The sequence below is a fragment of the Capra hircus genome, chromosome 11, assembly GCF_001704415.2.
Source record: "Capra hircus breed San Clemente chromosome 11, ASM170441v1, whole genome shotgun sequence".
Lineage (NCBI taxonomy): Eukaryota > Metazoa > Chordata > Mammalia > Artiodactyla > Bovidae > Capra > Capra hircus.
The window spans coordinates 73831400-73853590 of NC_030818.1; the positions used below are offsets into that span (position 1 = coordinate 73831400).

The window sequence follows — 22191 nt, forward strand, 5'->3', positions numbered from 1 at the left end:
GGTTTTTAGAAAAGGGAAGTCATCTCAGACTGGCCAACTTTGAGAAGAATTGAAATATAGTTGAGAGGATTGTCAGATCTGTATGACTTTACTTTCTTCTCTACTAAGATGCTATTTTACACTTGTCCATAGTATATAAGGCCTTCCTACGTGGCACTAGTGGTTAAAAAAAAAAAACAAAAAACCCAATTGCCAATGCAGGAGATGCAGGAGACTTGGGTTGGATCCCTGGATTGGGAAGATTCCCTGGAGGAGGGCATGGCAACCCACTCTAGTTATTCTTTCCTGGAGAATTCTATAGACAGAGGAGCCTGAGGGGCTACAGTCCATGAGTTTGCAAAAGAGTTGGACACAACTTAGTGACTAAACAATAGCAATAACAACAACATAGTAACATAAAACTACCACTTTTCTGCTTCTCTTTTTTAAACTTGGGCATTTTTTTCTGACCAAAATGTGCTGTGTGGTCTCAGAGATTTAACATAAATTACCTTGTCCATCAAATTCAGGCTTTGTACTTGAACTGGAGCACCAAAAGTCTACAACAGGAGCATCCTGTCCTTGGTCACAACTGGACACCAGGTTGACCAATGTTCTCCTAGTTACCCTGTGATGCAGATAGGCCAGCTCACTGGCTACCAGCACCATCTAATGGCTGCTCTGAAAACACTCGGGCTGTGCTTGGCAACCATTCAGAAGGGAGCCTTTTCGGCTCAGCTTTTGGGAAAAGGAGTGGGGTGGGACAGAGAGAAGGAAGTGGCTTCCTGAAGCAGACAATGAGAGGCAGGGGAAATTTCACTTCCAAAGCTGTCTCTATAAAAAGGATTTGGCCCATGCCTTCACAGATAGGAGATTCCTTTGGGCAAATAGTTTTAAATCAGAAGAGACAATTAGTCATCTACACCTTAATATAAATTTATTTTCTTATCTAATTAGATTTCTTCCATAATGGCTGGGTTGAAAAGATCTAAAATCTAGAATGACTGTGGAGTGCATGGTAACAGAGCTTAGGGTCATTTTGGAGGGGAGACCTCTGTGAGGGGTGGCAGGGCAGTATGAAAGCTAGAGGGATGGGGAAAATGTTGGGCACAGTGGGCAAAAGGCAGCATTGATTCTCCCTTTTACTGCATCTGGATCTCTTTAATTAAGCATCTGCCCAGTGGTGCTTCCTGATTTCTCTGAGAAAGTGTCTTTGGCAGGAGTTCATGATGTGATGTAGTTCCCTTCTGCTCTGTGTGATCATGTCCTTCCTTTCCACACCAACAGCATCTTCAGGTCCAGCTATTTCAGACTACATTTGAGAGACTCAGAGAACAAGAGGAAGTCTGACGTATATTGCACTCAGGAGATGAACTTGTTTCAAATGGGGATCTACTTTAAAAATAACTCTCCAAAGTCACAGGGGTCTGGGAAATAGTGATTCCCTGAGTGACTTATGTACAGGACATCAAACTGGGTTGGCTGAGGTTTTGGCTTGGTTGGACAGAGGTTTCATTTGCCATTATGCAAACCTACTATTCATAGGAATTGGAGTTTCTGAGGAATGATAGAATCCTGGTGGAGAGGAATAGACCACCTCGAGCAGGAGTTTCACAGTCCTTTGTCTTTCCCAAGTTACTCCTTGAATCTGGAGTGTTAGAACTTTAGTTTCCTGAAGATGGGAAAACAGAAAAGCTCAGTGACGGAAACAAGAGAACTTGGCCATACCTCATTGTGAAAAACCCAAGTCATTTGTCTCACTCTGTCTCAGTTTCCTCATCTCTCAAATAAGGGGCCATACCAAACGACCCCTAAAATAGCTTCCAGCCCTAACATCCTTTGGTGTCTGATTTTTAATAGGAGATAAAGGGAAAATTGTGCAGTTTATCCAGGTCCCACTGCCCTCTTCTCTATTACAACTCATACGACCACCCTGCACACCAACCTGCTCCTTGAGCTGCTCTTGTCCTCAAAAAGCCTTGAGCTCCACAAATGAGAGTATTGTTAATGTTGGCTCATGGTCCTTCCTGATGAGTGGCCAACATTGTTCTGCTCCTTGCAGGGGTCCCACTCATCTTGTTTGCCTCTGCAGAGCCTCAGCCTGCCTGGAAGATGCCGAGATTGTGCAGCAGTCGTTCGGGCGCCCTGCTGCTGGCCTTGCTGCTTCAGGCCTCCATGGAAGTGCGTGGTTGGTGCCTGGAGAGCAGCCAGTGTCAGGACCTCACCACGGAAAGTAACCTGCTGGTACGTGGGCTGTGGCCGCCATCTTGATTTGGGTATCAAATGGTACTGGGGTGGGGACAGCACAAAGAAAGGAGCATGCAAAAGGGGAGATTCATTTCCAGAGATACGGCTAACTCAGTCAAGGGCAGGAATAGACCTCTAGGGCGAAGTAAGAATTGGCCCAAGGAAGGGAGGAAGCAGCTTCAGGGAGATGGGTCTGGTCCATAATGTCTTCTTGATTTTCTTTACTTCCTGCCCTGTCTTCTTGTATAGAGAGCCACTCCTTTTAAACTATTTAGAGATAGTGCTATTAAAATAAACAATACTAATGATAGTAATAACCATAATTGCTCCCTCGACTGACCCTACCTATTCTTTCAATCTTTTAGCCTTCAAATTATTCCTTTTTAGATAACCTCATATCGCTTTCCATTTCCATTCCATTTTTCTTTCCTTATATCTGCTACCAGTTACAAAGTCAGGAAGATAATACCACAAACCAGCTCTAGAAGGAAAAACTCAGGTGCCATTTTCCACTAACTGGTGCCAAATGCCTCCTGCTTCTCGAGGACTGACCTTCTGCAGCCTTTCCATAGCATCTCAAAGCCCTTTGTGCCAGGCTGGAACTCCCTGTAGGTCACCATAGCTTGCGTGTGTATTTGTTATTATTTATTTGTATTGGGAAGTATAAATGAGGAACAATACCAGCTCAAGGCTACAAGAAACACTTCTGGTGGCCATGACTGAGTTCCAACCTACTGCCTGTACCTGCCTGGCGAGGGTGGAATGCACACCACTACATTCTGTGTGTTTTGTCAGCAGACAAGCTGAGTTAAGGTGGAGAAAGACTTTCTCAAAAACAGAGCAGGTTGCACGTAGAATATAAAATAGAAGTAAAGAGCCCAGGAATCCCATGAGCTCTGTTTCCGAGAGAACCAAGACACTCTTGATTAGAGACACCCACTGCACAGTCTTTCCTGTTGAGAGCTCACCAGCGAAGCAGCACTGGCGGTGGTCAGAGCCTGTGGGTTCTAGTCCCAGTCCCAGGTCTGTCAATGGGCGGTGGAACCTTACCAAGCTCCCTTCTCCTCTCTGAGAAATTGTGTATCATTATATGTCCAGGGGAGAGAAGTATGAGATAATTTGTTTCTCACTGTTACTATTCTGCAGTGTTATAATTCTAAATTCCTGGAGTATGAAGTTCCCAACTCAACAGAGTGGGTGGGATCCTTCTTTTTCCTCCTTTGTTGTCCCGAGTACCTGAAAACTCAAGGCTACAGCCTCAAGATCATTTTCCTAAGCAAATGTGTGCCACAGTTGTCTAGTCACAGAAAGCAGACAGGGCTCCACGTACAGGACTCCATGACCCCTGCGATGGAAATAATCCTGACTTCCTATCCTTCCATCCAGTTAGAAAGGCACAGTGAAGTGAGTCACCCCCTCCCTAAGCTCACTGATTGAGGAAAAGACAGGATCAGCTCGGAAGACCTGAAAGAACCAGAGAAAGTGCCAGATGGGTGTGGGCAAGTTTGGAGGGAGATGGCTAGGGGAGGGCATGAGGTATGTTTACAGACCACTGGGGTACGGCTGACACATTATTGAAACTACAGACCCTGGAAGCCAGACTTCTCCCAAATTTCAACCCAATGCCCTTCCCAGACTCGAAGTGAACCATATTTATTTCCTCAATATTCATTAAGTGCCGACAACTCCCACCCACCTGCCATTTTTTGATGAATTCCTATATATCTGGCTTATAAAGTTTAGGACGTTTACCCTACCCACAAAGTGAAGTTGCTCAGTCGTGTCCGACTCTTTGCGAACCCATGAACTGTAGCCTACCAGGCTCCTCCGTCCATGGGATTTTCCAGGCAAGAGTACTGGGAGTGGGTTGCCATTTCCTTCTCCAGGGGATCTGCCCGACCCAGGGGTCGGGCCCGGGTCTCCCGCGTTGTAGGCAGACGCTTTACCGTCTGAGCCATGTCACTCCAAAGCAGAGATGGGGACTTCCCTGGTGGTTCAGTGGTTAAGAATCCGCCTGCCAATGCAGGGAAGAGGGGCTCCATCTCTGGTCTGGGAAGATCGCACATGCGGACAAGCGACTAAGCCCATGAGCCACGACTACTGAATAGACTACCCACAAAGCTACAACGCAAGTACACCAGCAAGTGGGATGGGGATTTTGTTGTAGCTGCCGGGCAGGGGTACCAGGAGCCCAGGGGACAAAAAAGGCGCTGTCCGAGCTGAGTCTCAGACGTCTGAGGAAGCTCAGAGGTGGGAGTGGTAAATATCCTCTGCAGTTAGCCCAGTGGGCCCAAGTTCCCAAGCGCCCAGTGGGCGAGCCCGCACGTGCGGAGGGAGTGGAGGCGCAGGCGGCTCGCGTGAGGGGTGGGGGAACGCCGCGGCCTGGAATGGGCGGGGCCTGACGCGCTCGCCGCTCTCCCGCAGGCCTGCATCCGGGCCTGCAAGCCCGACCTCTCGGCCGAGACGCCGGTGTTCCCCTGCAACGGCGATGAGCAGCCGCTGACTGAGAACCCCCGGAAGTACGTCATGGGCCATTTCCGCTGGGACCGCTTCGGCCGTCGGAATGGTAGCAGCAGCTTCGGAGCTGGGGGCGCGGCCCAGAAGCGCGAGGAGGAAGTGGCGGTGGGCGAAGGCCCCGGGCCCCGCGGCGATGGCGCCGAGACGGGTCCGCGAGAGGACAAGCGTTCTTACTCCATGGAACACTTCCGCTGGGGCAAGCCGGTGGGCAAGAAGCGGCGCCCGGTGAAGGTGTACCCCAACGGCGCCGAGGACGAGTCGGCCCAGGCCTTTCCCCTCGAATTCAAGAGGGAGCTGACCGGGGAGAGGCTCGAGCAGGCGCGCGGCCCCGAGGCCCAGGCTGAGAGCGCGGCCGCCCAGGCTGAGAGCGCGGCCGCCCGGGCTGAGCTGGAGTATGGTCTGGTGGCAGAGGCTGAGGCGGCCGAGAAGAAGGACTCGGGGCCCTATAAGATGGAACACTTCCGCTGGGGCAGCCCGCCCAAGGACAAGCACTACGGCGGGTTCATGACCTCGGAGAAGAGCCAAACGCCCCTTGTCACGCTGTTCAAAAACGCCATCATCAAGAACGCCCACAAGAAGGGCCAGTGAGGGCGCAGCGGGCAGGGGCCTCTCTCCGCGGAAAGTTGACCCCGAAGGCCTCTCTTCTGTCCTCCTGTCGCCTCGCAGCCCGGGTGAGGACTTGCCCAGGCAGTGATGGCGCCAGGTATCCCGACTCTTAAAGCTGTCTGTAGTTAAGAAATAAAACCTTGCAAGTTTCACGAATATTGACTGGGTGAATTAAAAACGCATTTCCATCAAGTAAAGGGCAGCACATATTGGAGGGGCGATAGTGGTTTCCATGTGACTACATGTTAGTATGTTTAACAGGATATACTGAGAATCAAAGGAAAGTGTACTTCCTTCCTGCCCCTAGCAAATGGGTCCACTAGGGTCAAATAAGGTGATGGCTCAGTGTGCTGTGTTTCCCACTCTCCATCGAGTGCGGAAAGACTGATCAGCCAGCTGATGATTCCTCCCAAAGACAGGATTCCTCCTATTACCCTGGTTCCCACCTAAGTCCAAGAGCCAGTGGGACACAGATGAGCCCCCAGTGGAACTAGGAGGTCTCTGGGCTCCCAGGTGGGACGCTGTGGTTAATGCCTATGTGGATCTAGCAGTCTGTGAGAACTTGGGCAAGTCTCTGAACGTCTCCAAAGTTTAGTTCTCTCATTCCTTCCTATTATGAGTGCTATGTGATGGTTAATGAGAAACTGGAGAGGTCATCATCACTGAGAGGCCAAGTGTGAGACCTGAGGGTTGGTATGGTTCAGATTTGACTGCTCTCCCAGGCTACCCTCAGATACTCTCAAACACAGGGTCTCACCCACATAGACATATACCCATGGAGACACATCTGTAGAAATACAGTATGCACAGATGCTTCTTCCAGCCTCTGGGGCTCAAGATTGAAGTCTGTCTTGACCTGCTCTTGTCATGCCCGAGTTCTCTCCCCAGGTTACCCAGCGTCAGCCTTCTCTTCATGCTCAGTGCTCTCGCTCAGGCCTCAACTAGCCTAATAGCTTCCTAACCAACTGGTATCCTGGCCTCCAGTTGCTTTTTCCCCAATCCATTGTACAAATTCTTTATATTAATGTATATATACAAAATCTTGCTTTTGCCACGTTAGTTGGCTCAAGATACAATCACCCCACCCCGACGACTCTTATCAGTTCCAAACAACTGGGCATGACACATACAAGGGCCCTTCTCTGTCAGTTTCACTCTCCTTACCAAACTCCACTTCCCTGGTTTTATCACTTCTTCCATCCTCCTCCATCCTCTGCCTGGAATTCTCCACCATTCCCCTCTATTTTGAATGTTACACTGTTTTCAATGTGAATCCAGGCTCAAGTCCACTTCTGCTGGGAAAGATGGGATGTTTTGCAGCCAAGGCTGCTCATTTTCAGGGTTTCTGCAGTCAGCTCCTCTGCACTGAAGAGCGAGCGTGTTGTCCAGCTCAGATGACAAGTTTCTTACTCCACACGCATATTGTGCTCTTTTCTTTCAAGGAAACTAAGCTCCAAAAGGGCAGAGGCCAGGGGTTGTGTTTCTTATGTTCCCAAGATGTTTTCACAAAGTTGGGGCCACTGGTTTGTAGTCACACGTTCACAGAGTGCACACACACAGATGCATGTCGCCATGTCAACTGCATCAGTGGGTGATACAGATCAAAACCGGCTGGGGAATATTTCTGTATGGCACTTCCATATTTATATTTTGATATGGACGTTCACAATTAAAACTGGAATACACCTGGGAAGTCCTGATATAAAGGGGACAAGAAAGCCAGATTCAAAGTCTTCCTCAATGTGGGTTCTATGAAATGGGGTTGTATCCTAGTCGCTGTAATAAAGCAATGTCCCAGGCCTTCCCATCTGAGGATGCTCCCACGCTGGGAATCCTGGGCCTCCTGTTTACATCTTTGTAGCATCCTTTCACTTACTCCCCTTCCGCTGAAGGCAAGTAAAGTAATGGTAGGTGGGGGTGGCTAAATGTCAGTGGTTAATGCTGGTGGTATTTTCAGATCCTGTTTGCATCTCAAAACACCATTTACTTTAAAAGAAATAAAATATACAACTGTGCAGTGACAACATTAACATTTATTTGAAAAGGGCACTGGGAATTCACAACTAATAGTCCTAAAGAATAATCTTGCTAAGAGTCCTTCTTCCTACATACCGAACGTCACCCCCCCAATCCTTCTTCCCCTTCCTTCAAATTTGATTCAATGAGTTCAAAATACAGAAAACTTCCACAGGCACTGATTCTGCACTCACATATAAATACATCAGCAATTATATACAAACATTGTCAACTATGAACTACATTATACACACATGCACACGCATGGGCACACACACACTCAACCAGGTCATGAAGGTCTTAAGTGGACACAGACATGTTATAATGTATGAGTAACGCTGCAGCATCTGTGGATTTACAGCTCTGCACTCCATAGGCCAGAATCAACAGCCATGGAGGAAGAGCTCAAAAGGGGACAGTGATGGGCTGGGGCCCCAAGGTCCCCTGAAGGAGAAAAGACTTGGTCAACCTGGTTGGTGATAAAAGACAGAATGGAAAACAGACCATAGAGCCCTCTCACAGGTCTGTGTCCCCTCCCCACTCCCTTAGCTGGCAGGCCGCGCCACCACCGTTCTTTTGCAGACTAGTCCTAGGCCAGATTTGGGATAAAGGGCATTTTAACTAGAAGATTTCTAGGGTCATGAGATGAAGAAGTAACATGCTGCCCTAAGCCTTCTCCCCAGACATAAGGCAGATATCTTGTTTCACCACAAGCTGCCTTCCAGGGTCTGTGGGTCCAGAGAATTGGGTGTGGCCTGCCTTGAGGAGCCTCCCTCCCTTTCTACCATCAAACTTAATATTCAACCTAACAGCTCAGGTCTAGTTTTTTCCCATAAGCCCCAACTGGCCAGCTGCCATTTCATGGTCATGAAAAGGAATTGGGAGAAATAGCCTCACTTCTCAATGAGACAGTTTCTACCCAGGGACAATGGAATAGTATCTGGAAAGGTTTCCTGACCCAGGGGCCCCAAGTGAAGCCAAGAGGTCTGGCCTTTTAGGCATCAAAGCAACTGCAAGGCTGTTCTGATCCTTAAGCCAGTTGAAACATACCCTTTGGGACTGAGAACACTAGGGCAAAGGGCAGCGCCTCCATGACCCCTGCACTTCAGGCACTGTAGATGGTCCCAGCCCTGCCTTTTAACTGCTCATTCATCTATACTGATGCTTGAGGTGGAGGGCTGGACAGAGGAGAATGTCTGAGGACTTTTCTATTTCTTCTTCTGATCCACCCAGGCTCCTTCTCTGGGGAGGAGGTGTTCAGAAGTCAAGAAATCACTTATTTCTACTTTTCAGAAAGAGGAAAATGGGAACAGGCACAGGCCATGGTGGATCCCTTTGCAAGGAAAACCAGAAGGAGCCTCTAGGGTCATAATGGGGCTCTCCTCTCAGCTGCTTCTGACACACTCATGTGACTCAGCCAAGTTAAGTGAACTTCCAAATCCCCAGTACATCCGTGCTACTGGGTTCTGTCAGTATTCGAGCCAATGGGCCCTACTCCTTGCCCATGAAGTCTTTAGTGGTTTGGGGGAGCAACTGGTTTGGATGGCTTTGTTAACTCAAAATCATAACACAGAAGGGTAACAAAGAGGGCTGGTCACTTGACACAGTGTCACTAGATTCTGTAGGGTTTGGAAGGCAGGAAGAGTGATGCTAGGCTGAAGGCCTGGGTACCCACCATCCTCTGCTTGGCTTCTTTCCCAGGGCTTGGGAGGGCCAGGGAAGGGTGAAGGAGACTGCTTAATTTATCATTGAATTGTTTGAATTAATGTTCATCTCTTCTGATTCCAAGGAATCTTTGGCCAGAAGCCAGATTCTACAGCATGTCAGCAGGCAAGACAGTATTTCACTGAGTATGACTTTAAATTGAAACTGAGAAGAGGGCTACTCAAGATGCAGTCAGGTCTCCAAAAGCAGCACATCTCTGCTAGGCAGTGATGGCATAAAGAGAAAGCTGTTTCAGACAGAGGAAACAGCAGTGGAGTGTATGAAGACAGACATCCTACACCTTTTCCTTCCTCTACACCTTTCCATCCTACACTCTATTCCCAGGGTGGGGATGAGGGAGAGACAGTAGATGGACCTGGAGGTCTCTGGTTCTGGGGCTGGCACTAGAAGGAGGCTCTAGGGAATGACTCCCAAGTCCCAGAGCCAGGACCCCCAGGCAGGGCTCAGAGTACAGATGGCACAGGGTGGACCCCACAGTCAGAGAAGCATGAGAGAGAAACAGGGCCTCATGTCAAAGCCGAGCAGCGGAAGAGCCAGTGAAGACATGATTGTGGTTCAAGATTTAGATTTTCTCCAACAAGACATCTTCCAAAGCTTACTTGTCTTCAAGTTTGTTTCTAGTTATTTTAATCTTGGTTTCTTAATAAAGAGATATTAAATTAAAGAGAGATCTCAATCCATGCTTGTAAAGTTGGGTTGAACATTAGCCAAAAGCCATAGCGCAGAGCCAAAGGCCATGGTGGGAGCAGGGGCCACCAGCCCCCCTTGGCCCCGGAGTCATGTAGACCCTCTGGAAGTTGCAGGCTTGCAGCACAGAGGCAGCAATCAAGGCAGGAAACTACAGGAATGAGGGTCAGACAGCCCCCCTATCCAACAAGTTTACTGCATATGCAGTAAGAAAGTACCTAGGTTCAGAGCCTCCTGGTTTGGGCAAATACAGCTCTCTGTTCTGATAACCAGGCTCTCACAGTGCACCTGTGCTGGGCCATGCACAGGGGTGTGATCCGAGGGGGTCTCAAGAAGACTGCCCTCTCCTTAGCAGAAATGGCTTGCTTCTGACCTCACCTCATGCTGTCTAAAGCTGTACCCTCAAAAGGGGTTCCTTTGGGTCAAGAAATCTACTCACTCTCCCTCTTTTCAAAAGCAGTTTCTCCAGGGAGGAATCATTTGACCATTCTCCCCTTCCTGTGAGTCATATCAGCTCAAAAGTTATAGGAGGTTAGACTGGAAAAGAAGCAAGGGGCTCCCCTGGGCCAGAGGGTGCTTCCCCAGGAAGAGGCCCAGGGGAGGTTCTGCCAGAGGTGGCTCACATTGGGATCTTCAGGCATCAAAGAAAGAGAATCAACTTGGGAGAACATCCCTCTGGACAAAGGAGGGGAGACGCTACAGAGTGGGACAGACTTGCCCACTTCTGCCTGCTGCTCCCCTACAGGAGGCCAGCATTTGGGGAGCAGGAGCCCCTTCTATCAGCGGCTTCATCCTCTGCTGTCCCCAACTCCCACCATGGGGTGTCTACCCCAGCTCCTGTTATAAGGGCTCAATATTAACCAACATTATAAAGAACCAAGGAGAGGCGCAGGGTGAGCCAGGGAGTGGAAGAGACATCAAAGATTTGGAGGCCTTTGGTCCCTCAAATGGGGAGGAGGTGGGGACGCTCTGGAGGAGATCAGTGCCCCGTTTTCCAGCTCCCACACACCACTGCTTTGCATGAGGAGCCGGCCTCGCTTCCTCCTTATGTCTTCAGCTTCCTGTGTCTCCATCGAGTTCCCTCCTGGGGGAATGGGAACTGTGCCGCTCCCTGCCCAGGACCACTCCCCACCCCCCCAACCCCCGCGTGAAGGCCATCACTCACTACATTAAGCACAGCTTCCTGGGACCTCAGCCTCTCTCTGGAGAACCTCCCCTCCACCTCTGCCCCCTCACTTTTGGCCCCGGGCTGACACAGAGGAGACAAAGGGCACAGGTGGTATGCTTATTGGCCCCAGAGGGGCAGGTGGCCGGATCTCCCTCAGGGAAGACAAGGAGGAAGCAGGGAAGGGAGGGGCCCTTAGGAGGTGAGGGGGCCCGGGGCTCCACCTTGCTTCACTGGGGAGGTGCTGCTGTCCAAGGTGCTTATTCTCTGAGATCCCAGTTAAGATTTCCATATCATAGGGATGGGCTTGAAGGCGAGCTCCTCCCTCAGACCCTGCCCCTCAGAGAAGCTGTGTCTTGAATTCAGTATACGCAGAGATCAGGAAACTTCATCTCATAGACAGGGATCGAGTGGTTCTGAGGCTGGCCATAGGCTGCAGTGATGGTTCCTGATGGGCTTGGAGGGGGCCTGGGGCAGAAACACAAGGAAGAGAAAGACATGAGGGTCCAAGGGTCCCACCTTGTGCAACAGGGCAGCTGATTGATTTCTCTTTGACTAGGGACCAGAGATTTTGTCACTCCGTGGGTTCCAAGGTTTCAAGCTGTTCTAGAATCTTCACCTTGAAGTCAAGCTTCATAGCTGGTTCTATAGTGACTGTTGCTTTAGAAAGTAAAAGTACTAGCTTGGGACACTAAGGTCCCTGGCTCTTTTCCAGGGTTCACTGAGCTGTTTCTTTCTCCCTTCAATCTCTTGTTTCCTTACCTGGGGAGAGCTGGTGGCCGAGCCCTGGAGACAGAGGCTGGGGGCAGGGAGGGCTAAAGACAGGTGTGAAAGGAGGACTTGTGGGGAGGGGTACCTACAACTGGGCCACAGAGGTGGGGATCCCCTGCCCAGGGCTGCCACTTACCGGATAGTGATTTCAAAGATCTGATTGAGTTTGCTCTGCAGCAGTGATGCCTAGAGACAAACAGAGAAGCAAGTGAACTGGGGGCTCCCCACACCTTGACTCCCAAGCCTACTGGTCCAGCATGCACTGCAGGTACAGGGCAGCTGCAATCTTAGGAAAGAAACTGCTGTGAGCTTGTTTCCAGTGCTTATCAGTGAACCCTAACAGTGAGTACAGATCAGACAGAGGGGCCAAGCAAAGGCCTGCCGGGGACAGCACAGAGGCCAGGCAACCCCAGAAAGGACTTCAGCAGCAGTTCTGGAAGGGCCCTTAGCTCCTCCAGGTGAGGCAATAGGGCCTGTTGGAAAGAGTCTGGAGGTTTGCAGCTGGTTCCAGCTCTTTCCTTAACTCCCAAGGAGCAGCTGTGCAAAGCTGGTGTGTTAGGGATGACACTCTCTCTGGTCCCCTCTGGCTCCAACTAAGCCCATGGACACAAAGAGTGAGACTGCACTCAACTCTGAGCTCACAAAATAGGTACCTCTCAAGATAGGACAAGAACTTAGTATAATATAGATCCAGAAAAATCTGTATTATACTTACTTATATTTTTATATACCATAATGCATATTACTATAATTATTAAAACATATGAGAGGTTTGAATATATGTATATATATATTAGAAAGTTACATGTATTTTTATGGGGAAGAAAATGTACAATAAAGTATGTTATCTGTAGACTTCAGATATTTACAATTATGTTTCATTGTTACTAAGATGGACCCTGGGTCTAACAAATCCTGGTCTATCATTTTCAAGAAATGTTTGCACTCCTCCCTTACCCAGAGACATCAGACTGTCTTTCTACTTATCTGGTGCCCTCTCATTTAAATTTCTTTTCCAAGGCCAGGCTGTTCCATTCTACCCACCAGTGTTCCCCAGCTGGAGCGGCCCAGTGGCTAATGCTGGCCATCTTTCCTGTGCCACAGCCCCTCCTGTCATCTCTCCATAATGTGACAGTCCTAATGGCAACCTCACAGAATTATGAGAAGGAGATAAGCTGATAAATGGAAGATGCTCTGGTGAAGAGTGAGCGCTATTTATGTTCTTCCTCTGACGATTATTATTATTATAATCTGTTCAGTACAAGAGGCGCTGAGGTCAGGATTTCTCCCTTATATGAAAATTGTGACGTCTGAAGGGGTGTATGACTAATAGGCTTTTGGTTCATGGGGAATCAATGCAGTGTTGGGCTCTGAGCCCTAGTGTCTGGTGACAATGGTACCAAGATCTCCTAGAAACTCAGTCCTGCCCTGGACACACATCCTGTGTCCAGTTGGTCCTGGGATGGGCCCCATTCCACCTCACTTACCCGGGCCCCGCAGTGCGCTGCAATCTCCTCAAAGGGTGCCTTCTGGAACTTCTCCACCACCTGTCGCCGCCGTTCCCGCTCCTGCTCCTCAACGGCCACGCTGTCCACTGTGGTGGAGAGCCGGGTCAGCACGCGGGTCCTGCCCGCTGTTGCGGCCCCAGATGGCCACCAGCTTTCCCCTCTGCCAACAAGGGGCAGGGTGGCATGGAGGGCGTGGTGCCTCCATGCCTCCATCACTTGGCCCCGGAAGGGCTGGACCCTTTCCTGATTCTGCCTGAGGGCTCAGCCCCCTTCCCTAAGAGTCTGAAAACTAGTTAAGTAGACCCTTAATCGGGGCTAAAGCTCCATGTAGCTGCACTTGCTACTGGGACTTTCTCTCTCTCTTTTTTTTTGGTTTGTCCTATCAGAATTTTATTTTTCAAAATGATGATTCACTTTCCCACTCACATAAATGTATTGTATATTCCCACTCCTTTGAGACTTTAAATAAAATGTTTCTATCTTAATCAAGAGTTAACTGACATATAACATGGTATAATTTTAAAGTACCAGATATTATGATTTGATACAGATATGTATTATGAAATTATTACTACAATAACATTAACTAACATATCTGCCACTGGGACTCTTAAACTAAGCTTCTGGAGCAGGAAGTACTATGGGGGTAACATGAAAAGGGACATCAACAATGGAAAAGCCAGTGAAAAACCCCTGTGGCAGAGAAGTCTGAGGCCATTTAGTTTAAGGCTTCTACATATTCCTCGTGGCCCCCCAAAATGAAAAAAAAAAAAAGAGAGAGAGAGAGAGAAAGGTATGAAATGTGTTCATCATGCCCAGCTTAAAAAGACAGAGCAGTGAAACATTCAGAAAGAGCACCATGAATGACGAAAAAAGTAAACATTTGTTATCAGCAGAAAAATTCTCTAATTCAGGATACTTCGTAATCCAATAATTCAGATGAGGTAATAATACTGTATTTTAAAATCCACTGCCATTATTAAATATTAATAGGATTTGGTCTTAATAGCTTTCATTGATCAACTTGCTCTTTTTATCATACGCCACCAAAAAAATTGTCAAAGTATTCATACAAATTAAAATTCCTTTTTCACCTGTCTGATTGGCCATAACCCTCAACCAGCTACCTTTAATGGCAACCATCAGTAGAAAAAGAGTTCCTGGCATAGGACACTGACCCCTGTTAAGAGAGGGGGACTATTAATTGCAGCTTCGGTAGTTGTGAAGAATTTAGAGGAAACTGCCAGCCTCTTCCCTGACATCTGTGTGAACCACGCTTGGAAGGGCAGCAGACAAGTCGCAAGCACACCCACACACACCCCAGGACCCAGCCCCATTTGCCTCTCCCCAGGGGCCTCCCACTCACCAATGGCCTTCTTCAGCGTCTCGTAGGTGATCTCCTCGGCAGGCACTCGCTGGGGGAGAAGGGACAGAAGTGCACAGAACGCTCAGGAAGGTGGAGGGGGAGGGAGGAGGCGGCAGCAGGCACAGACCCCCCAACTGAAGGGGAGCAGTGAATGATGGAGGCTAGTTCCTCAAGAGCCACAAGTCTCACCTGAAAGAACTCACCTTCCCTTCCCTCTCCCCTCCCTCCTCCCAGAGTGTCCACTTAAGTCCCCTGGGAAGAAAACACTATAATTCAAACATCTTCAGAAAAACGTCACAGAAAATATTCGAAACAAGAGAAGGCGGTTAGCAAACATAATCTCATACGAAAATTTCAAAAACTGACTAAGATTTTTGTTCCCTTGTGGCTCAGCTGGTAAAGAATCATCTGCAATGCAGGAGACCTGGGTTCAATCCCTGGATTGGGAAGATGCCCTGGAGAAGGGAAAGGCTACCCACTCCAGTATTCTGGCCTGGAGAATTCTATGGACTGTATAGTCCATGGGGTTGCAAAGTTGGACACGACTGAGTGACTTTCACAACAACACGTGAAGGATTCTCGTCGAGTCACTCAATTGCAACTGCAAAGTATGCTACCATAGAGAGCAATCGTTTTACTCTGAAGACTCATTCACTGAAGGTTTATTCTTTGTATGTACATTCATCCGTCCGTTCACCCATCCGTCCACTGTCAGTGCTGACCAACATCAGGTGGCGACAGGGATCCATGCGGTAGTGAGAGAGTACAGGAAGCCAGATCACAGGGTAAGGGCAGGTAGAGGGATGCTGATGGAGGAGGTGGCCACAAGCTGGGCAAGGAAGGAAGGGAGATTCATGAACGTGGAGGTGGAGAGGAAGGGTGATTGCAACATGGGATTCCACACTAGCAAAGACACGGAGATGAATGAGATAGCATGGGGAAGACTGAATACCAGCCAGACGGGAGGGGAGACGAAACGCCCAGGCACTCCTGACTCCAAATGGCTCTGAATGCCAGGCACTGGGTTGGGAATTTGACCAAACCAGCCTTTGTTGATTGCCTGCTATGAGCCTGGTATTTAAGGGTTACAGGAAGTCACTGAGGGACGCTGGAGGTGTGGGGAAGGGGCATGGTGGGCTGGCTTGTAGACCAGGCTTGTGGCCCACCTCCTCCATCAGCTTCTCTCTACCTGTCCTTACCCAGTGATCTGTCTTCCTTTACTCTCTCTCTACTGCATGGTTCCCTATCACCTCACCTGTGAATATCTGATGTTGGTCAGTACTGACAGTGGATGGATGGGTGGATGGATGGACAAAGAATAAACCTTCAGAGTGAATGAGTCTTCAGAGTAAAAGTGGAAAAGGAAGTGAAAAGCATGGCAGAGGATGGAGGCCCCCACACTCCTGCTCTAGCTACTCAGCCATCACTGGGCTGAGCTGACTCTCAAAGAGGGGGAGAAACCCATGTTAGTGACAGGGAGGCCAGCAGGGAGCAGGTGGCTATGTACCCAGGGGAGCATTTCTCGTCCTTCTGCTGATTTACTTTATTTATCTATTTCTAAGGGTCTCTCGACTCTTAGGAAGGAAGAATTATAACTACGGAGGGGACAGCAGCCAACTACACTGTGGTCCTAACATGTGTGAGGCTGGCCCTGCAGAACTGGAAGGGCCTTGGAGGACACCTGGCTCAACCTCATTCCGCTTCTTTAATTAGCGTGAGTCAGAGCTTGCTTCCTTCCAGGGGAAGCTTCCAGACAAGCCTCGAAAAGCCCAGCCCTGGAGGTGTGCCCCGGTAACTGAGGAGTTGAAGGAATGGCTGAGGGCATGGTTGGGGGAGGCTTGATCTTGACCCCATTGATTTGTCTTTGCCCCAAGCCCACTGGGGAGAGGCTAGGTGTCCAAGCTGCCCTCCATGGCTAAGCCAGGCTGTTCATGCTGAAGGACCCTGCACATCTTCTTGTCCTAATTCCACTCAGATGTGTGTCCTCCTCACTTCTTGCTAAGTTCCCTCATCTCTATTAATTCCCTTAATTGGCAGTGAAATGTGAGAGCCACTCAGTCGTGTCCAACTCTTTGCCACCCCATGACTATACAGTCCATGGAATTCTCTAGGCCAGAATACTGGAGTGGGTACCCTTTCCCTTCTCCAGGGGATCTTCCCAACTCAGGGATCGAACCCAGGTCTCCCACATTGCAGGCGGATTCTTTACCAGCTGGGCCACAAGGGAAGCCCTTAATGGACAGAGTAGCCATTAAAAGCTTCTGTACTGTGGGGAGGGGATAAATTGGGAGATTGGAACCAACATATACACACTGCTGTGTATGAAATAGGAATGCAGGAGACCCCGGTTCGATCCCTGGGTTGGGAAGATCCCTGGAGAAGGAAATGGCAATCCACTCCAGTACTCTTGCCTGGAGAATCCCATGGAGGGAGGAGCCTGGTAGGCTGCAGTCCATGGGGTCGCAAAGAGTCGGACATGACTGAGCGACTTCACACGCACATATATGAAATAGAAAATAGTATAGCGTGGGGACTATACTCAAGTCTCTGTAAAGGCCTGTATGGGAAAAGAATCTAAAAAAGAGTGGATTTATGCATATGTACAACTGGTTGACTTGCTGTACAGCAGAAACAAATACAACATTGTAAATCAACTACACCCCAACAACAAAAAAAACTATAAGGAAAACAAGTGTACTGTGTCCTGAAGCTTCTGCTCCCTCGAGAGGCCTTTCTCCCTCCTCTCTGTCCTGCCCCCATTTCTTTCTCATTTGAGGGAAAAAATTTGGTATTTCCACTATGACTCCTTATTCTCTCTTACTTGTGGGTACATCTGCCTCATTTTATGAGGCAGAAGTAATAATGGCAGAAGAGATACCACATGTTAATTTAAACAGAAATTAGATATTCACAGTCCTTAAGAGATGATAGAAGAAACAGTGATCTTTAAGCTACATCTTTCTCTTTAAAAAGCACCTTTCTTGACATATCTGGAAGAGACATTGTGAAAGCTATTTTTGCCTTCATCCTCTCCGTGGGGCCTTCCAATTTCTAGCACAGATCAGGTTCACCTCCATCGTGAATGGGGAATGACAACCAGAAAAACTTTCAAGACTGTTTTTTAGAACAGCCTCATGGGAGTGTATGGAGGTTCCGTTACTTTTTCCAGATGGATGGAAATGTCTAGGGTATATATGACCAGAGTCAGAAAGAAAACGGGGCTTACTTGAGAAATTTACCTTCCATGCATCCTTAAATGCATAGTGCAGTTAAGTGGGCCTGGATCACGGAGTGTCTGACCACCTGGCAAAGAGGCAGAACCAGTCCCCTCCCCCAGGGATGCTGAGCTTCTCCAGGACAGCAGATCAAGAAGGGGACACTCACCTCCTCCTTCTCTGGGCTGTTCCTCGATTCCACCTCCACCTGCAGGGAAATGGTCTCTCCAATGCTCTTCCTCTTGGATAAGCGATCCTCATCTGGGAAAAGAGAAGCCCGGAAGCTAGAGTCCCCCAGCCCTGGAGAGGGAGCCAGAAGCATGCCTCTAGCACCATCTCCCATCTTCCCACCCTCCTCCAACCCCTCCAGGCTTGGCTGGGTCCTCAGAGGGCTCAAAGGGATTATTTATACCCTGGGGGCTACAGCTGGAGTTTATAGAGGGCTTCGAGGCTTCTCTGCCCCTCTTAGGCTGGTGAGTTTTGCTCTTCAGGGCTAAGATTTTGCAATCATTGATGAGCACAAAGAAGCTGCTTATGACTAGAAAGCATGGGCGTCGCCTGCTAACAGCTCCAGCAGCATTTGCTCCTATGGACATTTTCCTCTTCCCTCTAAGGCAGGTATTGTTAACATTCCTATTTTACAGCCAAGGCAACTGAGACTCAGAGATGCCAAGGGACTCAGCTAAGAATTTTCAGGAGGGAAGTTGCAGAGAACTGGGTCTCTGACTCCATAGTCTATGGGCGCTCTTTACAGCACAGTGGGGGCGTCTCCCACAGACAAGCCAGGCTATCTCGTGGGCCAGTTATTCCCAAGGACCCTGCACTGAGGGGAAGAGGTGGGGATGCTGAGGATCTCACCACAGATTTCCAGTGTGATATCCAAGTTGCCGTGGAAGGTGACAGAAGGGCTCACAGGTCCCTTCCATTCTGGCCCTTACCTGGCCAAGAAAAGCCAGAAGCAGGCTTGGAAGTGCTCGAGCAGAGCTCCTACCTGTCAGCTGAGGGATGTACGGCACACAGAGCCTGTCGGCATTGTAACCGCTGCCGCCCAGGACTTCACTGATCTTGCTCTGGCGGAAGAGCAGCTCAATCACCACTCCGTCAAGGTTGTGAGTCAGCCTGGGAGACAGAAAGTGGGGAGAGGCATGTGAAGGCCCTGGGTGACCAGGCTGACTTCCGGAGGCCCTTCCTTATTATAAACGCAATGCCCAAGGGAGTGCCCTCGTGGCCCAGTGGCTTGGATTCCAGGCTTTCCCTGCCGTGGCCTGGGTTCAATCCCTGGTCGGGGAACTGAGATCCTGCAAGCTGTAGCAAGGTAACACTTATTATACAAAATGACAGAGGAGAGAAAGGAAAAAAAAACAAAACAAAACACCTGCAGTCCCACTTCCCAGAGAGAACCATATCCACATTTTGTGTAGGTTCCCGTGATCATACACATTTATGCACACACGCAAACATTCCCCCGCTCTCCACAGTCCTGTTCCAGGACCTATTTTATTCACCTATTATGCAGTGACTATTTCACATGAACTGCTCTTCCAAAACATTGTGGGTGGGCTACCAGTTGTCTAATGGTATGGACAGGCCATAATTTATAAAGCCATCCTCTATTATGGGATATTTTGTTTTTTCAGAATATCTTTTCCTTGAGTTCCCCTGATGTTGAAGTGATGCTGGCCGCTTGGATTGGTGGAGCGGCTTCTCCAGGATATGTTCCCCTGGGCTTGGCCAAAGTACCCAGAGGCTCTATCCCATACTCTATCATACAGCACGTTGAGATAGTGCAAGGTGGGGATCACAGTCACATGAGGGGGATTAAACTTGACCCAGGACTTCTGCGTCACAGGCAGGGTCCATTTTCTGTCTGTGAGCTCACAGAAGCCCGAGTCTCTGGCCTCAGATCACCCACTTTCTTGCTCAGATGCCCTGAGAGTTTCCTTGACCATGTCCCCGCTGTGATGCTCACCTGGGCCTCTCCACAAACACGTCCTCTGGAAGCATGTATGGGGCCTCTTTCTTCCTGGTCTCTATCACCTGAGGTTTGGGAGGAATCAAGAGAAGAGCTGAGTTCAGTGGGGAGAGGGAGATGCAAATGGGCCAAGGAAAGAGCTCCCGCCCCAACAGAGCACTTCCTTCCTCCCACGCAGTCCCTGGTAGAGCACCCAGAGCTGAGGGAGAAATTCAGACCAACCAGGACCTCGGGGCAGCTCAGGAAGCCCAGGAGGACTGCTCAAGCTGTCTCCAGTGACACACGCGCACTAAACGTCTGCCATAGGCAGGGGACTTTGCTCCCAGGAGAGTCAGTGTCTTGCTCCCATGTCCTATTCCTGTTTTCTGTTTATACACGAGAGAGGAAGCACAGATCGCACTGTTCCCCAAACCCAGAGGCACCGCAAAGCATCCTGATGGAAAGTGACACAGTGAGTTTCCCTCATCATCCTTTGCAAATTTTTAACAAGAAAAGTGACAGCTATTAAGATGGTGAGACGTGGGAGGACAGTTGGCATCAAAGTACGTGCAGGAGGTGAGGAAGCCCCGAGGCGACTGTTTGTACTGAAGAGGATGTCAGCATCGCTTTTCCTGTCCTGCTGGACCAGCCCACGGCTGGCAAGGTCCTGCTTCGTTCAGGCTGGTCTTTGGCACAGCAAAGGTGCTGTAGCACCTTCCTCCACGCCCCCCAGCGGGTCAGGTTAGCCGAGACCTAGGCTTTCTTGTTTACTTTTGTTTTGCTGGTGTAAAGTTAACCCTGCATATGATATCATTCTACAGTTCAGTATGTTTTAAAATGTCTTTTTGCAATAACTGAGAACATTGGATTGTAGACTGGCTATAAGATAATACCAAGGCATAATCAGTCATTTAATTAATACTTTCATTATGTAAATAGCATAGCAATTGAGCAGGAAGTTGTCCATATTTTTTTAGATATGAATACTGATGTCTTTAGAGGTGAAATGACGTGATAATGAAGGTTTGTTTAAGCATATTTCAGCAGAGGAAAAGAAAAAGAGACAGATGAAGCAAATGTGGAAAAACCTTTATAAGTGTTTAATCTGTGTGATAGCTGTGTGGATGTTCACTACCCTACTCACACTGCTTTTGTGATGTAACAAAAACACTTATTAAATGTAGTTTCAGTCCCAGATGACCTGAGAAGTGTGTACATGTGTGCTTCTGGGAGTGAGGGGGGGATAGAGGGGCAGGAGGTACGGGGTAGGGGGCAGGTAGCAGGCTGGGAAGAGGTACAGGATACTGGCTATGTCTGATCCCACCTTGCTATGTCATGTCCTGCAGCAGGAGATGCTCTGCTGGGAATTTCTCATCATTAGTTCTCATGCCTGGACTAAGCACGGAGGTCATACAATTCAGCAAAAGGTTTTTTTGGGAAACCCCAAGTCAAGGGCCTCCTGAGCTCTTGGGGTCATGAGGACACCAACCTCACGGATGTGCTGGCAGAAGGCAGGCACCGTCGTGAGTTGGCTGATAAGGTTCAGGTAGGCGGCGCCCAGCGCGTAGAGGGCACAGCGGTTGTAAACAGGCAGGTTCTCTTCATTGGCCTGGGCCACATCCTAGGACAAGGCAGAGCGGACAGCCCACATGGGTGCCCACTCTCCACCGACCTCTCCCAACCTCCCTTAGAGATGACCCACCATTCTAGACCAAGTCTCTCCCCGCATCTGTCCCATAACCTTCTGGGGGACAGAAGTCACTGAGGCAAACGGTCCCTAGAACAATCCATGAGCTGGATGCCCATAAATACTTGAGTGGAGATGCGATGACCTCAATGCCCACTTTGCAGTTCCAGCTGTAGCGACCTTGATTGTCCAAACCCTCATGAATCCCCACTTCAAGGATGATGTTCCCTTCACTGCAGACCTCGGATAATTCTTGGAGGACTGGATTGGTTTGCTATGCTGGATTCACACATTAAATTGACAAAGCTATGAGAGTCACTAGGGACTGGGACAAAGAGGAATCTCATACTCTAGAATGAAGACTATCATAGCATCGGGGTTGGTCTTGCAGGATTTAGCACCATCAAGCAGGTAGCTAAAGAGTCTCCCTGACAGAATTCCCAGGTTCACCACCACTCAGAATATGATGCCCACTTAGCTTCAGGACTCTACAGACCCTGGCCTTTGAGGTCTTAAGAATCTGCTCCAATTCTTAGCATTCTGGGGAGTGTACTTTCACCCGGGCAGACCTTGGAAGTCTAAACCCTATCTAGCGCCACACTGGCTGCCTGGGAGTCATGACAGGGACTTGTTGAATCTCTAGGTCCCCGAACTTGGGTACAGTATGGGGATTATATATTTTTAATAAGTGTTTAAGGCAATTCTGAAAGCACAGCCAGTTTTGGGAACCAGGTGACGTTTAGATAAACAA

General features: G+C 49.0%; 2 protein-coding genes across 3 annotated transcripts in view; one reads left to right on the forward strand and one right to left on the reverse strand.

Annotated features, from left to right (window-relative positions):
• On the forward strand, positions 2092 to 5505 carry POMC (proopiomelanocortin). The gene is made up of 2 exons (XM_018055554.1): positions 2092 to 2223; positions 4651 to 5505. Exons 1-2 carry the CDS (start codon positions 2092 to 2094, stop codon positions 5329 to 5331), a joined length of 813 nt encoding a protein of 270 aa, XP_017911043.1. The 3' UTR covers positions 5332 to 5505.
• EFR3B (EFR3 homolog B) overlaps positions 7361 to 22191 on the reverse strand; it is a 96260-nt gene continuing 81429 nt past the window's right edge. For both annotated transcript variants that reach the window (XM_018055556.1, XM_018055555.1), the window contains exons 16-23: positions 21243 to 21374; positions 19772 to 19839; positions 18794 to 18921; positions 17972 to 18063; positions 14588 to 14636; positions 13201 to 13307; positions 11850 to 11899; positions 7361 to 11410 (exon numbers count right to left, since the gene is read on the reverse strand). In XM_018055556.1, the coding sequence (XP_017911045.1) occupies positions 11305 to 11410; positions 11850 to 11899; positions 13201 to 13307; positions 14588 to 14636; positions 17972 to 18063; positions 18794 to 18921; positions 19772 to 19839; positions 21243 to 21374 (732 nt within the window). In that variant the 3' untranslated portion in view covers positions 7361 to 11304. The remainder of the gene's footprint in view (positions 11411 to 11849; positions 11900 to 13200; positions 13308 to 14587; positions 14637 to 17971; positions 18064 to 18793; positions 18922 to 19771; positions 19840 to 21242; positions 21375 to 22191) is intronic.

Excerpts from the sequence above, each read along its gene's own strand:
- POMC (XM_018055554.1), top strand. The coding sequence starts at position 2,092 with ATGCCGAGATTGTGCAGCAGTCGTTCGGGCGCCCTGCTGCTGGCCTTG. Across the intron at positions 2,224-4,650 it reads CCACGGAAAGTAACCTGCTG|GCCTGCATCCGGGCCTGCAA; the intron begins GTACGTGGGCTG and ends GCTCTCCCGCAG.